The following is a 19,407-nucleotide window of genomic DNA, read 5'->3' as shown; positions in this document are numbered from 1 at the left end:
TTCCCACTTCCCAGCTGGGACACAGGTCAGGCCAGCCATGCCCTGGTTTACAATTGGGAAAATGAAAGCACAGAGAAGGTAATTGATTTGTTCAGGGTCACACAGCATGTCAGGAACAGAGCCATGATTAGAGTGATGAGCCTGTGGGATCCAGCCCATTACTGTAGGCTCAGGGCATTCTCTTACCATTCTAGGGCTGCTGTTAATGGATTTCCAAGGCCAACTCCAAGCTTGAGGACAGCCTGGCTCCAGAATGGAGGGCAGGTTCCTGAGGCCCAGAGACCTTTCCAGCCACACTTGAAAAGCTGCTCTGACCAGCTCTCAGAATGACAGTTCCACCCTGGAGAAACCCCTACTGAGTTCTTTGCTACAGAAATCAGTTGCTAGGAAGAGAAGTTCAATTCAGAAGGAGGGTTATTTCGATCTTTTTGCCACTCTGATCTTGGCAGTACTCTTAGCAAATATTCTTTCCTTTCTGGTGTGTCCCATTTTGTCTGGCGTTTTTGCAGTTTTCTCCATCACATTGACCAGTGTTGATTCTAGAAAACATCCCCATGAAGATGAAGGAGGAGGAGGAGGAGGAGGAGGGGGAGGAGGAGGAGGAGGAGGAGGAGATGAACACTTATTGAGCATTTACTGGGTGCCAGATACTTTTCATGTATGAATTTATTTCGTCCTCAGAACGATCCTATGAGATGCTACTGTACCCTTCTTAGAGATGAGGAAGCTAAAGTCCATGAAGCTGTTAGCCAGCGTGAACCACTGCAAGCCAGACTCATTTGTTATCTGAGTTTCCAGTGGTTGATTATGCAAGCCCAACACTAGCTACGTATCTACCCAGGAAAAAGAGGAGGAAGGGAAAAAGTCAGGGAAGGTCCAGGGCTCTGCCACCACATTTCTAAGTGGGGGAGAGGGAGCCTCAGATCATTTATCTTTACCCTCTGGGCCTATTTCCTCGCTGTAATATGACTTGGAACATGACACCCACTGATGTCTTGATGTTTGTGATGCATTTAGGACCTCATCCTTACCAGGTAGTCTGGAACCTGTTAGAATGTCTTCTCTGGGAAGCTGGTCACCCAAGCCTTGCTGGGAATGTCCAGTTCTAAGGAACCTGCATGAGGGTCATGAATCTCTAGCCAATGCAGTCAACTATGCCCTGCCATGGCTGGAATTTGGGGGGAGTGGGGGGAGTAGGTTGTATGCCATCAACCCCAGCCTCAACTCCCCACACTTGCTCCAGAAGGAAGTCCACACACAGCTTCATTCAGATTATTACACTCAACCTTGAGCAACTTTTCAAGCCAGGATAAGTGGGAGACCTGACATGGAGGTGGCAGTGCCTTGCCCTTCTTCATCCACTCATGAATGTGTCCATTCACACCACATCCTTCAAACCACAAACACATGCCATCCTCCTTCCTGCTTTCCAGTTAAGCATTGCTGATCCAAGTGAGATATCCCGGAACACTGGAACCCATAAGAGGGTGTGTTGAGGGTTCCCTGTGTGTCAAACAACGGCTTCAGTGGTGTGGCATGCCCCAGAAAAAGGTCAGGTGTCTCCACTTTGTCCCCTGATAGGTCATTGACTCACTTCCCCTTCACGTAACCAATAATCTCATCTGTTTGGTGGGGATTCTCTTCCTGACAGGCAAAAGCAATTTCTCAAAGTTTATTTCTTTATTGTAAAATAAAACACGTTGTTTGTAAAATATTTGGAAAAACTGGAAAAGTACACAGGAGAAAATAACTACTGCCTGTAATCCTCCCTCTCAGACATTCAGAGATAACCATAATATGATGATGTATTTCTTCTAACATTTTTCCCATGACTCTATATTTTCATGGAAATGTATAACACATATTTATCAAAAATGTTAGCAGAGCTGTCATGCAGGAAGGAAAAGAAGTAGTGTCATTTGGCCTGGAGTTTACACTTGGCAGCTTCCTGTAACTTCTGCTGAGGCCACATCTTCGTGACCCTACCAATTTGTCTCTCTTACAATGGAATCAGGTGTCATAATTGCCAAATGTTGCGGGATTGATTGATTGACCCCCACATAGCCTGACTTGGCCATTCAGCCAGTGAAGTAAGAGGATCAGATAGGGCAGTGCTTCTCAGCCACCAAGGTGCCTAGGAACCATCTGGAAGACATTAAAAATGCAGATTTTGACTCAGTAGGTGGTGATGGGGGTGGTGGACCTGAGATTGCGCACTTCTAACAGTTTCACCGGTGATGCTGGTGTGGCTGGTCCTTCAGCCACATTTTGAATAGTGAAGGGTTAGATGCCTGAATCCACTCACTCCCCTTGTATTCAGCAAATAAGTATGTCAGTCCTACAGCATGGCAAGTGCTGAGTAGGTGCTTGGGGTGAATGAGAGGAGAAAGGCATCATCAAAGGAGTTGAAACCATCGGACTCAAATCTCTGTGCCAACATTGTGCTCAGCCATTGGCCCTGACAGCAGTGTCCCAAACCTGGCCTAATCCATCAAGGGTTCTGATGTCCCCCACCCCACCAGCTTCCTTGGGAGGGGCTTCTCCCTGAGCACACACCTGCTGTGCTGGCAAGTGGCAGTAACCCTCTCCTCCTGCACCCCATCCCACTCTGCAAGGTTTTCAGGATCACATAAATTGTCCACCGACCCAACTATTTTGTCTAATTCCTCTTTATTCAATCAGCCATAAAGAAAGTGGCTTCCAATCCCAGCTCACCCTGGATCCTGTGCAAAGCTAGGACAAGGGTGGGCTTCCAGAAGGTGGAGAGTGCCAATGGCTTTCCTCATTCCTGTTCAGATGGAAGGCATAGGCAGAGCTACCATGGGCATTTCTAGAGAGGCAGCTGAGGGACCTGTCTCTGCCCACAGGGCGGTGTTGGCTATATCAGTTCATCCTCTGACAAGGTCCCCTGAGCCAGGAGTGAACAATGACTAGTAATGCCACCACCACTCTGTATTTGCTCAACTCTGTTTACAAAATTCCACACTCTGCCTTATTTTACCCTCAAAACAGCCCTGTGAAATAGACACTACTGTTACCCTATTTTACAGATGAGGGAGCTAAGTGTTTGAGGAAAAGAAGTGCCTTGCCTAGAGTCACCAGCGGAAAGCAGCAGGTTAGGGCTAGAACCAGGGATCCAGATCCCAGGACCATTGAGGTATCGACATCCATAGTTGGGCTGACTTCTCTGTCTCTGCCTTCTAAAAGGGGAAGGAGGGAGTGATAAGCTATAAAAGGCTTCAGCCCAGCTCCTCCTTCTACCAGGAGCCATTGCCTGCTAGAATCTTCCATCATGGTTCCTGGTTGAAAGCACACTTGTAAAGGACGCTTCATGGAAGGTCACTTCCAGCTACCAGTTAGTTTTTGCAAAAGAAGTGGATGTGGGGTCCCTTGAGGGGGCATAAAAAATAAAACAGAAAGATCTCCTTAGCTTTTGGATTTTTAATCAGAGGAACATGCGGGGCTTGGGGGAAAATGATTTCTTCAGGGGGGTATAAATGGGAAGAGATGCTCAAAGTCAGTGACAGCCGGTTTTAATTTATAATTCTGCCTCTGTGTGAAATGCACAGAGAATCAGGGGGAAATGAGTAATAATTCACTAAGGTGCTGTCACAGCCAGGAAGCGTTAGGGCCCTCTTTGTCAGCCTGCCATTGCCGGGAAGGCTGAGACAGAGGAAGGACACAGAGAGCAGTGGGTCCAGCTAGAGCGCCTTTCCTCCTGCTCAGAGACTTAGCCCTGCTCCTTCTCCCCAGCCTGGCCTGGGGCCGTTGGTGCTATAGGAATAGCCTGGAATGGCCCACCAGCTCCTCGGGGCTGGGTGCCTTCCCTGCAGCCATTGTCTGAGCAAGCTGCAGAATGTGAGCTCTCTCTGACCCTCTTCTCCTTTCCTCCTCTTTCTGAGGGCACCTGGGAAATATATGGTCATAAAGCTGACTGTGGCCTTTTCAATGGGACCTGAGGTCAGCTTGATATAGAGAAAAGGGTAACAGGGCCCTTTATGCTGAGCCAACAGATGATATAAAAAGGCCCCATGGCTGGCATTGCTTAGTTGGGATAAGGTAGGTTAGAGCAGTAATAAGCCATTCCTAAATTTCAGGGGCTAACATAACATTGACAGTACCTATGCACCAAAGTGGGGGGCTCCACAGGATCTCTCGGGGCCCCAGGCCCCACCGTCTGACAGCAGTGGTCTCAGGGATGGGAATGCCCCTTGGCCACCTGAGCAGGGAGAGAGAGACCAAAGAATTGCACAGGGGCTCTCCACAGCCTCCATCCGGAAGAGACACACATCACTTCTGCTCACATTCCATGGGCTAGAGCTATTCATGTGGCTTCCCTTAACTGGAAGGGGGATGGGAAAGAAAGGGAAACAAATAGAAAATTTGAGCAATATGTGTCTCTGCAGATGGGGGTGACTTGAAGGACGCAACCAACTCCCACCAACTCTACCCCTGCCACCATCACATTCTTGTCATTGTGTCTGCCATCAGAAATCTATTCCAGTGCCTTCTCCTGGGGTAACATTCGTGCTCCATCAGAATAAGGAGCACAGATTCAGAAGCAGATCTTAGGGCTAGAGCCAGGGATCCTGTGTTACCTGCTGGCTGTGTGACCTTGGTCAGATTGTTTAACATTCCTGAGCTCTCCTCTCTCACATATAAAACTGGTTTATCCCCATGCTGCCACACTATTATTTTTTTTTTACTGCTATTTTATTTTCTGAAGATCAGAAAAATTGTAAACCTTCACATGTACCAGTTAAGGACTGGGGCTTCTTTTCATTGTCATCAGTATCATTAGAATCAAGGGTCCAGCTCAGGAGCTGTTGGTGATAAGGATACTTTGGTCATGTCTGACTCATCTTACTTCACATTGGCATATTTGGCTTTTAGCCTTCCTGGAAATGACCATATCCCTGTGTTCTTGTTGCAGGTAAACTCCCTGCTGGGTTTTACTGCAACTTCGAAGATGGCTTCTGTGGCTGGACCCAGGGCACGCTCGCACCCCACACCTCCCAGTGGCAGGTCAGGACCCTGAAGGATGCCCGGGTCCAGGACCACCAAGGTACTGCTGCTCTTTTCCCTTACCCCTGGTGCCCATCTGGCCAGACAAGAGATTTAGGGCACCACCCCAGAGAAGCTGGAGCTCCCCACCCCTGCAGGGTGACCTCCCCACCCCAGCGCAGGTGACTGCCCAAAGCTTGCCTTGAGGTGTTCACACACAGTTCCCTCTTTGGACTTCCCAGGCTTCAGAATGATTAAATCAGGACAAGGTAGTCTCCCCTTTTGTTCCCTAAGATGAGAATCGGGATGAAGGATTAGCTAAAAGATAAGAAGAATAGTGGCAACAATAGTAATAATCCATTCATTCAACAAGTGTTTGTTGAGGACCTACTATGTGTCTGGCGCATAACTCACTGAGAGGTAGGGAAAACTATAGCTGTCTATGGGGAGGCTGAGGCACAGGGAGGCTTTATGTCATTGGGCCCAGGGTTGTGCCCTGAGAATCTTGCCCCACATCTGATCCGTTCCCTGGAGCCCAGCTTCCTCAGCCATACCCACCATCCTTGCCCAGCTCAAGCTGGCAACTCCCACAATCCCAGTGCCAGAGCCTCTCCTCCCCCTGCCTCTGCTTGGCTTCCAGAAGGGCAGGGACCTCCACACATCCAAGAGATGGCCACCCACACCTAGGTGAGCTGACTCCACACCTGGAGACACAGCTGGGTCATGGAACAAGGGAAGGCCTGTGAGGCCAACACAGCTCCCAAGTTCAGGCTGCTGGAGAAGCCAGACCACCTGACCATGGGCCCAGCCTTGGGCTGTACCCAGTACTAGGCCTGAGCAGGTCCTGCAGCCCACCTCTTTACAGGATACAGCTGGGCTTAGAGGCGGGGGCTCTCTCTCTCCTTCCCTCCCCTGCATTTGTCTGCTCTTTGTGGACCTATAGTCCCTTGTACCAAATCCCTCTCTCCAAGCAAAGATCATACATCCTATGGATCCCTTTAAGAATTAATAATGATGATGATGATGATTAAGGTGTGAGAGAGAACCATGTCCTGATCAACCACTGGGAATCCCAGAGCCCGTGTAGTCCTATCCTGGCTAACTGCTCCTGAAAGAGCTGGCTTTGACCGTGAGGAAGCAGGCTGAGTTACCACAGCCCCAGGAGAGTTCTGCAGGCCCCTCAGCAGAGAGAAGGCCCCTGGAGCTCCCGTTTCTCCTCCTGATCCCACACTGTATCATCCTCAGCACCTTACTGAGGGGCAGAGAACAGACACAGAGCTCGAAGTCAGACATGATCGTCATGTTTCTGCTGTTTGGAAGCCCCCAACAGCACCCATAGCAAATAAGCATCCAACCCTGGCTCAGTAGCTCTAGGGACTGGGCTTTCACTGCCTCCTAAAGCAGTCCTTCTGTCAAAGACCAGTGTTCCTTTCCTGGAGAGAAGCTCCACCACTCTGTAAATTCTACCCATGGATCATACTTTCTGTCTCCTGGAGCCCCACAGAACTCAACTACTCTCTGTCTCACCAAAGCAGCTCTTCAGATATTTGAAGGCAATAGCTGCTACCCACCCACCACAGGAGACTCTTTCCCTAGTCACAGATTCTTCCTCAAGGATGGGCCATATGCCCTCTAGGATTGCTGGCTGGTCTTGGTTACTCTGCTCTGGACCCACTTGAATTTGTTACTTGGTAGTAATCCAATATCAGACTTTGCTAAGAAAGAACAGCAGAACTGAATGAGTAAAGTCCTTTACAGGGTTCTGTGACACCCGTGAAAGGCTGGGGGGAGTGCTCTGGCTCCCATCTCCATAGCACTGACCACCTACAAAACCCTGTATAGTTCCTGGAGATTTACAGTTGCTTCTTCCCTGCCATGTGGGGTTGTTGGGGGCTTATGTTCTCCCAGATTTTCAGGCAGATACATGCTTAGAAAACATAAGAAATATGACTTCCTGTTCATGTCATAGGGCACAGGATGACCTGGTGGAAAAGAGTGAAGGTCATGGAGACCCCAGGAGGGCAGAGGGCCAACAGGACTGTAATGGGGAGAGGAGGGGCTGGGAGAGGTCAGCGTGCTTCAGGCTGCTCCTGGGCTATGCACTAAAGCTGGTGACCTTGGGAGGTCAGGGATGCAGTAGCCCAGATGTATGGTGCTGGGATATTGCAGGGCATTCGGAATGAAGACCTTTGCGTGAGCCAAGTTTTATTGATGGTGACAAGTAGGCTGTCTTATCCACTGGAGGCAGCAGAAAACTGTGTCCTCAAAGGTGTACCACGCCTAGAGAAGAATGGGCAGAGCCCCAAGGCCCTTCAGTGCATGAGGGTGGTGCATTTCTGACTCTTTTTCTCTCTGCCCCAGGCCATGCCCTGTTGCTCAGCACTACTGATGTCCCTACTTCTGAAAGTGCTACAGTGACCAGCACTACGTTTCCCGCCCCGATGAAGAACTCTCCATGTGAGGCAAGTCTCAGTGCTCCCCTACCTCCTGGACTTCTCCTCCTACCCCTCACCTTGGGCGCTTCCAGATGAACCCAAATATCAGCCAAGTAGCCTGGATGGTTGGGCTCCTTGTGCTCCTGGGGGGAGGATACGATGGCGTTTTTGTCATCTTTGCAGAGAGCATGCACCAGCATGGTGGAGTCCCATCTGCAGAGAATCTTACCTCAAACACCCATGCTCAGCCACACTGAACTCGTTGCAGCAGGGCCTTGATCTAAGCAAACCCAGAAAATAATTCCAAAACGTAACAGGGGAGGGTAATAGTGATCTACAAAAGACTTTCTACAATATCAAGCTCTTGTAATACATTTCAGATTTTATAGAGCATCAAAAATTTGATCTACATAAATTTCACTAAGACATCAGTGGCATTCAGTAAGGTCCCCTCCAAAGCCACTTACCCAGATGGTTCCTATGGCAGTTATCTTTTTAGTGTGGTAGGTCATAATCTCTAGAGAACAAGAAATGCGTTTAGACCCCAGACATGATCCAGTGATTCAACTCATGGACTCTGGAATCAATTGCCTGAGTCCCAGCTAGGCTCCACCACTGACTGGCTGCACAATTTTCTTGGGCAGTTAATAATCTCTCAGGGCCTCAGTTTCCCCACTGTAAAGTGAGACAATAGGAGTGCCTACTCTAAAGAGGAGAAGATTAAATAGGTTAATACATATACAGGGCTTATCACGGCTGCTGGCACATCATAAGCACGACAGTAGTTAGCCAGCAGTGCCCGGCACCCTGAGTAAACATAGGTAAGGAGGATGGGGGAGCCAAAAACCAGATTCTAAGTTCTCAGAGAGCTCTGCATGCCTGTGCTTCTTTGCACCACCACACGGCACCACATCGACCTCTTGCACTTTGTAGAAAACCAACACATAGTTGAGATTTCGCCAGCTCTCTCTTTCTGGAAACTCACAGGAGAAATCCCATCCTGGCTTTGTTTCAGGAATAGCTATGTGCCCCCTGAGCAATTTGTTTCCTTTCAAGCTATGGACATTGTGAGACTGAGCAGACTTGCTTCCCCTCCGCTGGCTGGTCGAAGCCCCAGGGAGATCCGGGAAACAGGCTTCCGCTGCTAAGGGATACAGCCACACTCAAGCCCTCTAGGCTTTTTATGAAATAAAAACTCACCAGCATAAAACACATAAGAATGGAAAAGAAGTATCAGTGACTTTTTTTTTTTTAATCAGAAGAACGGTCACGTTAAATCTGAGGCTCCCCTTTTAGTAGGTAAATAGGGGTTCATGATGCGTAGTCTGTAATCAGCCTTACTCCTGGTTCGATCTTCTAACTCAACATTTACCCAATTTCTCACCCTTTTCTAGTTAGTTTCTGTTACCTTACTACATGTTATGTATCTCTGGGAGCCACCTTAAGTCCTTTTTGGAGGAAGTCAGGGCACAAATAAATAGATTCATTACATTAACTTGTATTTGAGAAATCACTCTATCTGATGCAGATTGTGGATTACACAGTCATCACTGATATCTCTCGGCACCCCCCACACCCCAATGCCACCCAGAGCAGACACCTAGAAAGGAAGGCTTCTTAAGAGGAAATCTAAATGAGGAGAGATGGTCACCCTTCCTGAGAGGTCAGGGGGATCCTTAAAAGAATTTGATTTTTAAATATACTCTTCACTGTATTTAACATGAGCCTAATTTTAGAATAAGAAATGTCAAAGCTAAAAATGATATTTTTCAAATACTTCATCATTTCCCTGATAACCTTTGGTTGATCGATAGTTTAAACAGGTGTTTTGTTTTACTGGCCTGTTTTATTTTCCCTCCAGTCAAATTTGCTCTGGGCTATTTCTGCTATTTCCTGCCCTTTTCCATAACTCGACTCAGCAGGAGTAATGAAGGGAAGGCAGTGACTCCATTCTGTTCTCAGCTCACAGCTAGTTCACATTCAGATTTTCAGACCATTCATCTACTGCTGATGGGTCTTGAATCCCCAGTGTTGGGGTGAAATGTTTTCATCAGAAAAATAAATAACCAAAATAGAAATATACATTTCCAGGTCTGTAAGCCTTGCCATTTATTTGATTCAGATCCTAAATGCAGAAGGCATGAAGCTGATTTCTTCCTCCCAGGTTGGCAAATGTCAGTGACAGGGGATGTTGCATCACTGTGTGAACTGTGTGCGGTTTACTCGGGGTCTTCAAACCCCACCAGCCCTCAAGGGGCCTGGCTATGGGGCCCAGGTACGGGAAGGGGACACTTCCCGTACCTAGGCCCTACAGGTACAGGGTAGAGATGGGTGAAAGTCTCTGGTGAAGGTCAAGCCCACAAGGACTAAGAGGCTGGCTAAGCTCCAGGGCTGACGCCCACCACTGAGTGTCGTCTCTAAACGCAGACCAGTCCTGGGAGCCCTAGAGTCCCTCCACCTCCTGGGAGTTGAAGTAATTGCAGAATTTCTCAAAATACTCCTTCAAGATACCCTACAGTCATTGGTGAATTCCCAAAAGGGAACTGGTGTCGCCTTCTGTGCGTTTCCTTGAAAAATCTAGCTACAACCTGTCTAGTAGGTCTCTGTCTCTCCAGTTCCAGTCACTTGGAAATTGTAATCAGGACGGATTCTTAGGCCCCATCCCAGGCCACTTGGATGACACCCCAGAGTGGGGCCTGGGAATCTCCATTTTCAACCCCCGCCCTCCATGATTTGGAGGCACACTGACACTTGAAAGTAATTGACCATAAATGCACCTGCCACTTGTGACAGAAATTCATTATAAGTCCATGCAGAGAGTTTTTCCTCCACTACCCATGGTACCAAATAGTGTGATGTAACTTGCCTTTTATAAAGATGAGTCAGAAGTGGTGAGCAATGACAGGGTCAGGGACATAGGTGGTGGAGACAGAAGGGACTGGGAGAGTCCCCCTCAGAGCCCATTTGGAACCAGGTCAGATGCCCACCAGTGGTGGAGACATAGCCAGGATGTGCCAGTCAGCTTCCAGGCTTTTCCAGAAGCATGCCTGCTCCAGCCTCCTCCCTCCAGGTGCCTGCAGTCACCACTACTGGCCTGGCACCTCTCACTGGCTGGCCTCGTGCAGGCACTGTCTCCTTCTCCGTCCCTCCGCACAGTTGCATATGGGGCATGAATACTTAAAGACCTCTGCCTAGCCCAGCCACAAACAAGAGAGAGTGTTATATATGTATATATATATATATTTTTTTTTTCGCCTCCCCCAAGCTATTCTCTGTGGGGAACTGGAGATCCACTTACAATATTCAGATTTTATTTTATTTTTATTTTGCGGAGCTCCAGTTCAAATAATTAAAGTTACCACCGGGGAGGGGAGCCTTGTGGTGGCTTTCATGTGCACGCTTGCTGTCAGACCTGCTCTGTCCGCCTTGGCTGGGAAATACACTCGGATGTGTCTAGCATTGCAGCCGCTGGTAATGAAGGGGACAGAGGGTGGCAGGGGCTGTCTCTGCCCCGCCTCCTGCCTTTCGCACATCCCAGAAGCTTGAATGTCTCAACAAGCCCCGTGCGGTTTGAAATTCTATTTTATTTGAATAGCCTGCCTGTGACTAGAATATTTTAAACCATGTTCTCAGGACAGAACAAGGCCTGGGGGGAGGAAAAGTGGGCTTCCCTCATTCTCTTTCCCGCTTCAAAACATGGAAGCGGTTTTCCTTCTATGAGCTGCAGGAAGGAAAAGGGCCCAGGAAGTGGGATGTGACCACTTGATTGGTGGCCACACCCAAGGGCAAGTGAGTTCCTAGCTGCTGGTTTTTCTGACCTTGCGGGAGCTACAGCCACCTCTGCCCTCCCCCTACATACTGGTGCATGCACAGAGACACTGGGATCCTGGAACACACCTGGGGCCTTCCTGCCCCTGACATCAGCCCTGTAGTGATAAAGGCATTGGCTTCAATGGGCCTGGGGGCTGCTGAGATCAGGACAGAGGGCCACCATGCAGGCCTCCTCAGGTCTTCACGAGCTACCTGGCCTGCAGGGAAGGAGACCTCCATTTGGTGTCATTAAAACCAGGAAATGTGGCCCAGAGGGATAGGAGAGAGCAGCCTGGCATCTGAACTTGCCCTTTTCCATCTGTTAAGCCCTTCTCAGAGCCCCACTGAGAAGGAACCCCCTAGGGCAGGCAGAGCCCTGAAGGCTGGAGGCCAGAGAAGTTGTCAGCAAATTGCTCTCTGGTTGACTCCATGAGACTTTTCAGGATGGTGGTGATCATTCCTGGACACAGGGCCCATCCTTCCAGGGATTTGGCTGGCAGAGGGTTCTCTAGCATCTCACTGTAACTCAAAAGCAAAATAAGGTAGGCAAGTCATGGCTGGTGTTGTTCAGGTTTATTTAGGCTGACCCCACTCCCTCCCCGGGGTGGGGGGCAGACAAATAGAACTTTCACATAAGGTGAAGACGAGATCTTTTCTGACTACCATGTTTTAAGAGTTTATGAAACTCAACAGCAGAATCCTCCGTGGAAAGGCAAAAAACAAGGATGAGCAATAGTAATTATTACAGGATGGCTTGAGGTAGAGGAGAAAACAGAACCATAAGGCTCTTCCTTTAGCAGCCCCCACTGAACCCTCGACAAGGGTATTCTCTTCAGCCTGCTTATGGAGCAGATCTGGGTGGGGGCACACAGAGGGCTGCCCAGGGGACAGGAGCAGCCCACCCCAACAAGGCAGGAAAGAAATGCACCCAGAGATGCATAGCCAGTAAATAAAAAATCAAGCTCAACCCCAGACCTTGTAGCCTGAGCCTCGTGCTCTTTCTGTCACACTTCCCTGCCCCTGCCGAGGGCAGGTGGTAACTTGTCGGCATGGGGGGAGCTGCCGTGGGCCTCCACAGCATCCCTGAGGACTGGCATTGCTCCTGCCTAAGCAGAACCCCTGCCCGCCCCACCACAGACTCCTCTTCTCTGGAGGCAGGAAGGAAACACCACCCCATTTTCAAGCCCTAGTTACTCAGTCAGTGTCTTCCCAGGCAGAGACCAGTCGATGGACCTAATTCCTGAGCAGCTAAGGGGACATTGTTACTCACCTAGGAGATTCAAATGTTATCTATGCCTTGTGTATGCCTTATTCTTAGCCCCACATGGTCTCATTTGTTTTAGCAAACGAGGAAGGAAAAACTGTCCCAAGAGGCCTCATGGTCTTGATCCTAAATAAGGTTGTCATTTTCTGGATCTGTTCCACCTTCTGTAGAACATGTGTCCATCTAGGGAGAAGGAAACCCTCTCCTCTCTCTATTCACTCATCCTATTTCACTGCTGACCAGTGAAAGCTGGTCCTTACCAGGCTCCACCTGGGACCAGCCTCTGCCCTTGTATGGCCAAGCAGTGCTGCATAGACACCTTGTGGGGGCTATAGTCATCTTCTTTGTAAATAAGGACCAGAGCTGAGCTAGGGAGGCGTTCCAGGGTAACCTCATCCCTAGCTCCCCTCTTACAAGCCTGAGCTCCTTGGGTCAGGTGTTTGGGAACTGGAATCCAACCCCCATCCCACCTAAGGCTGTGACAGCACTGCAGAGACAGAATGCTCACGAGGAAGGCCAGCCCACCTTTGGACGGCTCCAGGCCCCAGCACTTGCCAAGCGGATTTGCTGGGGATTGCTTTCTGCCCTGTGTTCCCTGCGCTTGTCCTCTTCCTGCTTTGGAACTTTCAAAGAACAGAGGCAGGACTCCATGCTAGCTATGTAACCTCCAGCTGGGCTGTCCACTCTCTGCCCGCAAGGACATAGAGATGCTCCCGCAGGAAGCACAGTGCCCTCGGACTCCCTCCTGCCCCATGTCCCAACAGTCTCGACATAACCCACGTGCAAAGGAACCCAGCTGGTCACGCAGGGCCAGGACAAAGGAACACCTCCAAGGCAGTGTAGTGTGGTGGGGAGAGCAGAGCCTGGAGACCACTTAGACCTTGGCAGGGTCCTGCCACTTTGTACCAGCGGGAGCTTGTGTGAATCACCTTACCCTTCTCAGCCTCAGGATCCTCTGCAGGACTGTCAGGAGAAACTAGCAGAGGAGCATCAAAAGTGCCCTGCCTGGATCCGGACACATAGAGATGCTTAGTAAATGGCACATGTGGCCTCTGCTCCTCTGCTGCTGCTGCTGCTGCTGCTGCTGCTGTTCCTATTATTACCTGACTTTTGTGGTGATTCCAATATCAAAGGCTGGAGTCTGCCTATCTGAGGGTCCTGAGTCTGGAGAAATTGGCCTCTGTTCCACCCTGGGTGACCTGGCAATAGAGGGGAAGGGGGATGTTGCCCAGCTTAGTGACTAGGGTCCAGGGAAGCTAATTCTCTCCCAGCAGCAGATGGACCCCTCACCGCCTCCTCCATCCCCACCAGCTCCTCTCCCCACCAGGAAGGGCATGGCGAGCACCCTCGTCCAGTCTAGCAAAAGTCCCTTTTCTCCACAGCCCATCCCCACCCCACTCCCACCCTGGCAGCAGACACCCAAAGAGATGATATTGTCACATTTTCACAAATGAGGAGGGAGCCTGCAATCATGCACGGCTGGCTGGCAGTGTGGCCACATGTCCTTAAGACACAAAGGCATCTGCACTTTCCCCTGGGGGGTGGGGGGGTGGGGTGGGCTCCTATGAAAGGGACAGCTGCAGTATATAGGGCATGACCTGAGAAAAGAGAGGAAGTCACAAAGGCTGGAAGGGAGTCTGGCCAAAAGACCCAGAGCAGAACATCACACGCCTGCCTTTTCTTTTAACATCTCTTTTTATCACCTGAAAATGCATGCCGGTTCTGCATCTGATCCTCGAACGGGCCTGTTTCTTTGCATTCAAAAACAGGACTCACTACTTACTATTGAATGGCCAAGACTTCAGAAAGATACCCCTGTTTACCCTGTTGCTTTGGGTCCCCCTAGAAAGACCTGGAAGGCATATGTCCCCCAGTTTAAGAAGCCCAGAGGAAGAGCTCCAACCCCCTTTCCAGGGGGGCTCCAGCCTGCCTTTCTTTGAAGCTCAAAGGCTTCCTCACCCTGTGTGATCTCACTTCATCCCTCGTGGTCACCATTAGGCCCACAAATGGTGCGTTTTGAAGAGTATCTGCCCTGCCTTGGTCACCTCTAACGTCCATCTCAACTGTGCATGTCCCCCACCCCCACCCCACAAGTCACCCTAACTCTGACCTGTGTCTGAAACTCCAGGAGGACCTTAGATCTGGTAGCTCCTCACACCCCCTGTGATGGAGACAGTGCTTTTTTTTTTTTTTTTTTAAATTTTTTTTTTTTCAACATTTTTTATTTATTTTTGGGACAGAGAGAGACAGAGCATGAACGGGGGAGGGGCAGAGAGAGAGGGAGACACAGAATCGGAAACAGGCTCCAGGCTCCGAGCCATCGGCCCAGAGCCTGACGCGGGGCTCGAACTCACGGACCGCGAGATCGTGACCTGGCTGAAGTCGGACGCTTAACCGACTGCGCCACCCAGGCGCCCCGAGACAGTGCTCTTAAAGCCTTAACCTGGGGCCTAAGCACATGCCACTTTGTATGAGAGGGGAAGGAGGTGGAGGTTAGAAGTGGTTCCGGAAGAATTTTCCAAATGGCTTTTCCACAGGCCCACTGGATGACTAAGAGATTTGGACCCACTGTCAGTCTCAAATAATGAGCCCAGACACATGTAATAACATTATACCCATACCCTGTATTAAGAATCCTCTATAATGTCAAAGACCACAGAGCCTGCCCACCTCCCCAGCCACCCTGTGAAGTGAATGAGATCTTCCCCATTCTACAGAGGAAGAGCCTCAGAGGGCTTGGAGACACCCCCACAGTCACAGGCTAATCTACGCAGAAACCAGGACTCAAACTGTAGTCTCCTAACTTCAAAGGTATTTGCTCAGCCACTCCCCTGAAGTAGTCAGGGGGGTGGCCCCCTCAGGATGGGCAGCTGCAGGGATGGGATCAGAGAGGTAGCTTGGAACTTGGCTGGGCTGGATGGGCACACAGATAACGTGGCAGGAGGAGTGAAGGAGGGAAGGTCACAGAGGGCTCGCGGTCGGGCAGTGAAGCAGCAAGTACTCATTTCAAACCCACCATGTGGCCAGTCATGCTGGAGATAGACCACAGGAATCTGGGATCTCTTTGAGGTGTTTTCAGCAGAAAAGTTAACAATACTTGCTTTCAGTATAACAGGTCCTGGTCTCCAGGTTACTCATGGATCACTTGGCTGAATTACATTAAAAAGCAAGCCAAAGTTCTTAACTCTAGCCCTCAAACACCCTAACCATTTGCACTCTTGGGAAAAAGAAACCTTCCTTAGTCTGGGTCTGAGGAAGGGACACTTCATAGTTGATAAGCCAACTGAGGGAGCATTTTTTAAATATCAATCCCTTATTATGTGGCTAAGACTGTGCTAAGAATGTCACTTGTTTTATCTCATTACCAAAACAGACTTGTGAGGAATCGTGACCCCCATTCACTGACAGAGAGAGACCCTAGAGCCTTGACAACTTAAGTGACATGCCCAAGGCCACCCTGCTACTAAGAGGAGGACCCAGGATTTAAACCAACCTCTGTCCACCTCCAAAGCCAAATCTTCGAACACTAGTTAAGTCACTAACTTAACTCAGGTCACCTGAGTTTGAATCCCAACTCTGCCCCTTATAAGTCATGTGACCTCACTCGAGTCACCCCCGCAACTGGGGTAAAATTGGGTATAAACCTGTTGTACTTGCTGCCTGAGGTTGTTGCAAACACCAAATGAAAATGTAAAAACTCTTTGTAATGGGAGCAATTCTTCTTCTTCTTTCTTCTCACTTTGCACAGGCGGGAAGAAGTCACTCCAACATGAATTCAGACATTGTATGTGTTCTTGTTTCTCCTTTCAGTCAATAGTAATGTGCGGGCAGGTTAGGGGCATTATTTTGCATAGTGCCTAGGATTAGTATCAGGAGGACATGCCCAATGAATTTGCTTAATCAATCATTAATTAATTAACTAATTACACAGCCCCTCAATTATGAACATGACCCTGTCCCAGGATAGGAGCCAACAAGGACACTCCCCTTGGATTCTCAAGATACCAACAAGTGTAGCCCCACTGAGATTTCTGAGCCAAAATAATTCTCCCCTCCATACCTAGAGCTGAGAAGCCACTGGAACCTAGCATTCTGTCCCCACTCATCACGATGTGGTTGACACTCCCAGGCCACATGCTAATGGGCCAGAGTAATCAACAGCAATTGTAATTGCAGTCAGACATAATTAATTTAATACCTACGAGCCATTCAAAATGAATCCCTCTGCTATTACATGATGAAACTGAGGCATAGGAAGAATTGCTGTCAAGGCTCATGGGTGTGAATAAAATCCTCCTGGGCACTTGGCGGAGATTTGGATCCCATTCAGAATCCACCTGCTAATCATGGACCCTTGTGGCCCCTACTGGAGATCCTTATACCACATTCCAAAGTCCCATGCCCAAGGGGAACACCCTGTTGCAAGCACAGACTCTCCCCACCTGTCAGAATAAATACTCCCCAAGTGGCTCCAGGCCCCCACAAACACTCACATGCCTGGGGTCCATTCTCCTTCCACTGGTTGTCTGTAAAGGTTCTAGGACTTCCACTGCACAGTTGATCCTGTTCCCCAGCCAGAGGATTACAGAGCTATTTCGCAGCAGCACCCCATCACACACAGAGAGACAGAGGTACAGAGGAGGCTGTTTGCCCAAGATCATACCATCAAAATGTAACTCAAAAGAAAATATCACCCTTTTTCTTCCCATAAGACAGAAAAGATAACTCTCTGGGGAAACTGGATGCTAGAACACTGAACTGAAAAGTTTAAATACAGCATCCTTCACCCTGTCCCTTTCTATCTTTTGTGAGCTGTTTATCTCTAGCATGGTATTGCCTGCTTGCCCTTACCCATACAGGAGGAGAAAGCTAACATTGATCAAATGTATTTGGTAGGCTGGGCACTGGGCTTTGTAATCTTATTAAAGTCCCCCAGCGACTCTCTGAGCAGAGTACAATTGGTCCCATTTTACAGATGAAGACAGAGGCACAGATTATACCACAAATAAAGACAGAACGGCTGTTTTAGTTCAAAGCTCATGCTCCATCTGCATCACTCAATCCCCAGAAGCCCCCACCTTCCCTGGGTCTTCCTCAAAAAGCCCACATATTTCAGGCAAGAGAAACTGATCCTCCCAGAAGGGGGTGAAAAGAAAGCATTTTTTTTCCGACTTTCAAACGACATCAGAACCCTCCCTTGCTGCCACTTTTAATATAGTGTTTATTGTTTTTTCTGATTATAAAAGTGTTCTATGTTCATTGCAGAACATTAGGAAAATATAGGAAGGCATGAAGAGAATTGAAATTGCTCACACTCTTACCCCCCAAAGGTAACCCCTCTTACCACACTGGTGCATTTCCTTCCAGACACATAGACGTAGATTTGAGCAGAGTGAAAAGGGCTTATACAAATTTTGCATCATACCATATAAGTATTTGATGTCTTCTTTATTTATATTTTCTTACATCAGTGTTATTTTTCATAAACATGCTTTTAATAACTGCATATGCTACATTTACTTTATCATTCTTGTTCTAGTTATCAAAAAGTAATGGATGTTCATTGTAAAAAAAATTAGAAGAGATTAAAGAAGGAAAAAAAAATACCTGTAATTCACCAGCCAGGGATCCCACCGTTATTATTTTTTATGTATAACCTTCATGTTTTCTTGCTGTGTTTTTACAAAGGGGGCATGTATGTTTCCCTGGCTGGCTGTCTCTGGCTTCGATGTGATGCCTTGGAAAGAAGGAGACATGGGGTGATATTTTCAGACAGGATATCAATCTTTTAAGTCTCCTACATGGCCAGGAATCCAGCATTTCTTAAGCTTCCATAATTGCAAGTATTTGCGAGCACATTTTATTTGCTTGTTATCAAAAATCTGCATCTGGCCTGCTTCTTGCTATGTTGGGTTGATTTTTCATTAGGCTATTTATAGCTGAAGAGTTGGTATTTATTTTTTCCAGGTGAAGTAGGAGATGGCATACAAAAACACTGGGTTTTGCAATGAGTCAACACTCTTAATTAAAGTTAATAAGAGACTGTGGAGCTCTTATTAATAAGAAGCCAAAGAACTCTTAAAATTACCAGTTCACACCCATACCACAGCCCTGTGGCATCTTAGGTTGGGAAGGAGCCTTTACCTTTATTCTAAGCTTGGATTTCCCTGACAACAACTTCAATCCTGGTTCCCCAGCCACTGCTGGATGACTCCCAGGGTGGGGAATATCAAGCTCATCTTTGAGTGTCTCTCTCTATTAGAAAGCATTTCCTTCTGTTCAAGTGAAATACGCACTAGAACGTGCATCCTGGTTTGGTCTCTACTGTGGGAATTCAGACAGCCCTTCAGAAAGACGAAGAAAAGTAGCACCTTCCACCTCACAGCATTGCTACATTTGGGAGTGCTGAATGCAGAATGGGCATTATTTGATACCATTGAGTCTCTTTTGTCCCATTTCAGCCTAAGTTCCGCGCTGATATTTTTTTAATGGATTCAAGAGATTGTCGTGAAGTTGCCACGAGGTATGCATAGCAAACACAGGGCATATTCTAGGCATAAAATTGCAGTAATTACCTCTGGAGGAGGAAAGGGCCATGAGAGAAATAATAGCATTAGGCCTAGCCACAATGCTCCTCTTGCTTTACATACAGAACTTTAATTAATAACATGACAAACACTGGTAGCACGTAATTGGAAAGTCTATTGGACCCCATCGACAGGGAGAGGGAAAAGGCCCTTGTGAAAGGGCCTGCTGGAGCCAGAAAATATAATTGCTGGTGGCATGCTCCTGGCGTTGTCTCTTTTCACTTGTCCTATTTTCTGTCTGCATATAAAATAGGTTATTAGTCAAAAGCTATCATTTATAACCTATATCTATTGGATGTATCTAGAA

General features: G+C 48.3%; 1 protein-coding gene across 1 annotated transcript in view; it reads left to right on the top strand.

The window, feature by feature from the left end:
* ALK (ALK receptor tyrosine kinase) overlaps window positions 1-19,407 on the top strand; it is a 679,865-nt gene that overhangs the window by 555,715 nt on the left and 104,743 nt on the right. Inside the window, exons 7-8 of the mRNA XM_058682930.1 lie at window positions 4,934-5,065; window positions 7,366-7,466. Of these exons, the coding sequence (XP_058538913.1) occupies window positions 4,934-5,065; window positions 7,366-7,466 (233 nt within the window). The remainder of the gene's footprint in view (window positions 1-4,933; window positions 5,066-7,365; window positions 7,467-19,407) is intronic.

This window comes from Neofelis nebulosa, chromosome 9, assembly GCF_028018385.1.
Source record: "Neofelis nebulosa isolate mNeoNeb1 chromosome 9, mNeoNeb1.pri, whole genome shotgun sequence".
NCBI lineage: Eukaryota > Metazoa > Chordata > Mammalia > Carnivora > Felidae > Neofelis > Neofelis nebulosa.
This window is presented reverse-complemented; position numbering and strand designations above follow the sequence as displayed.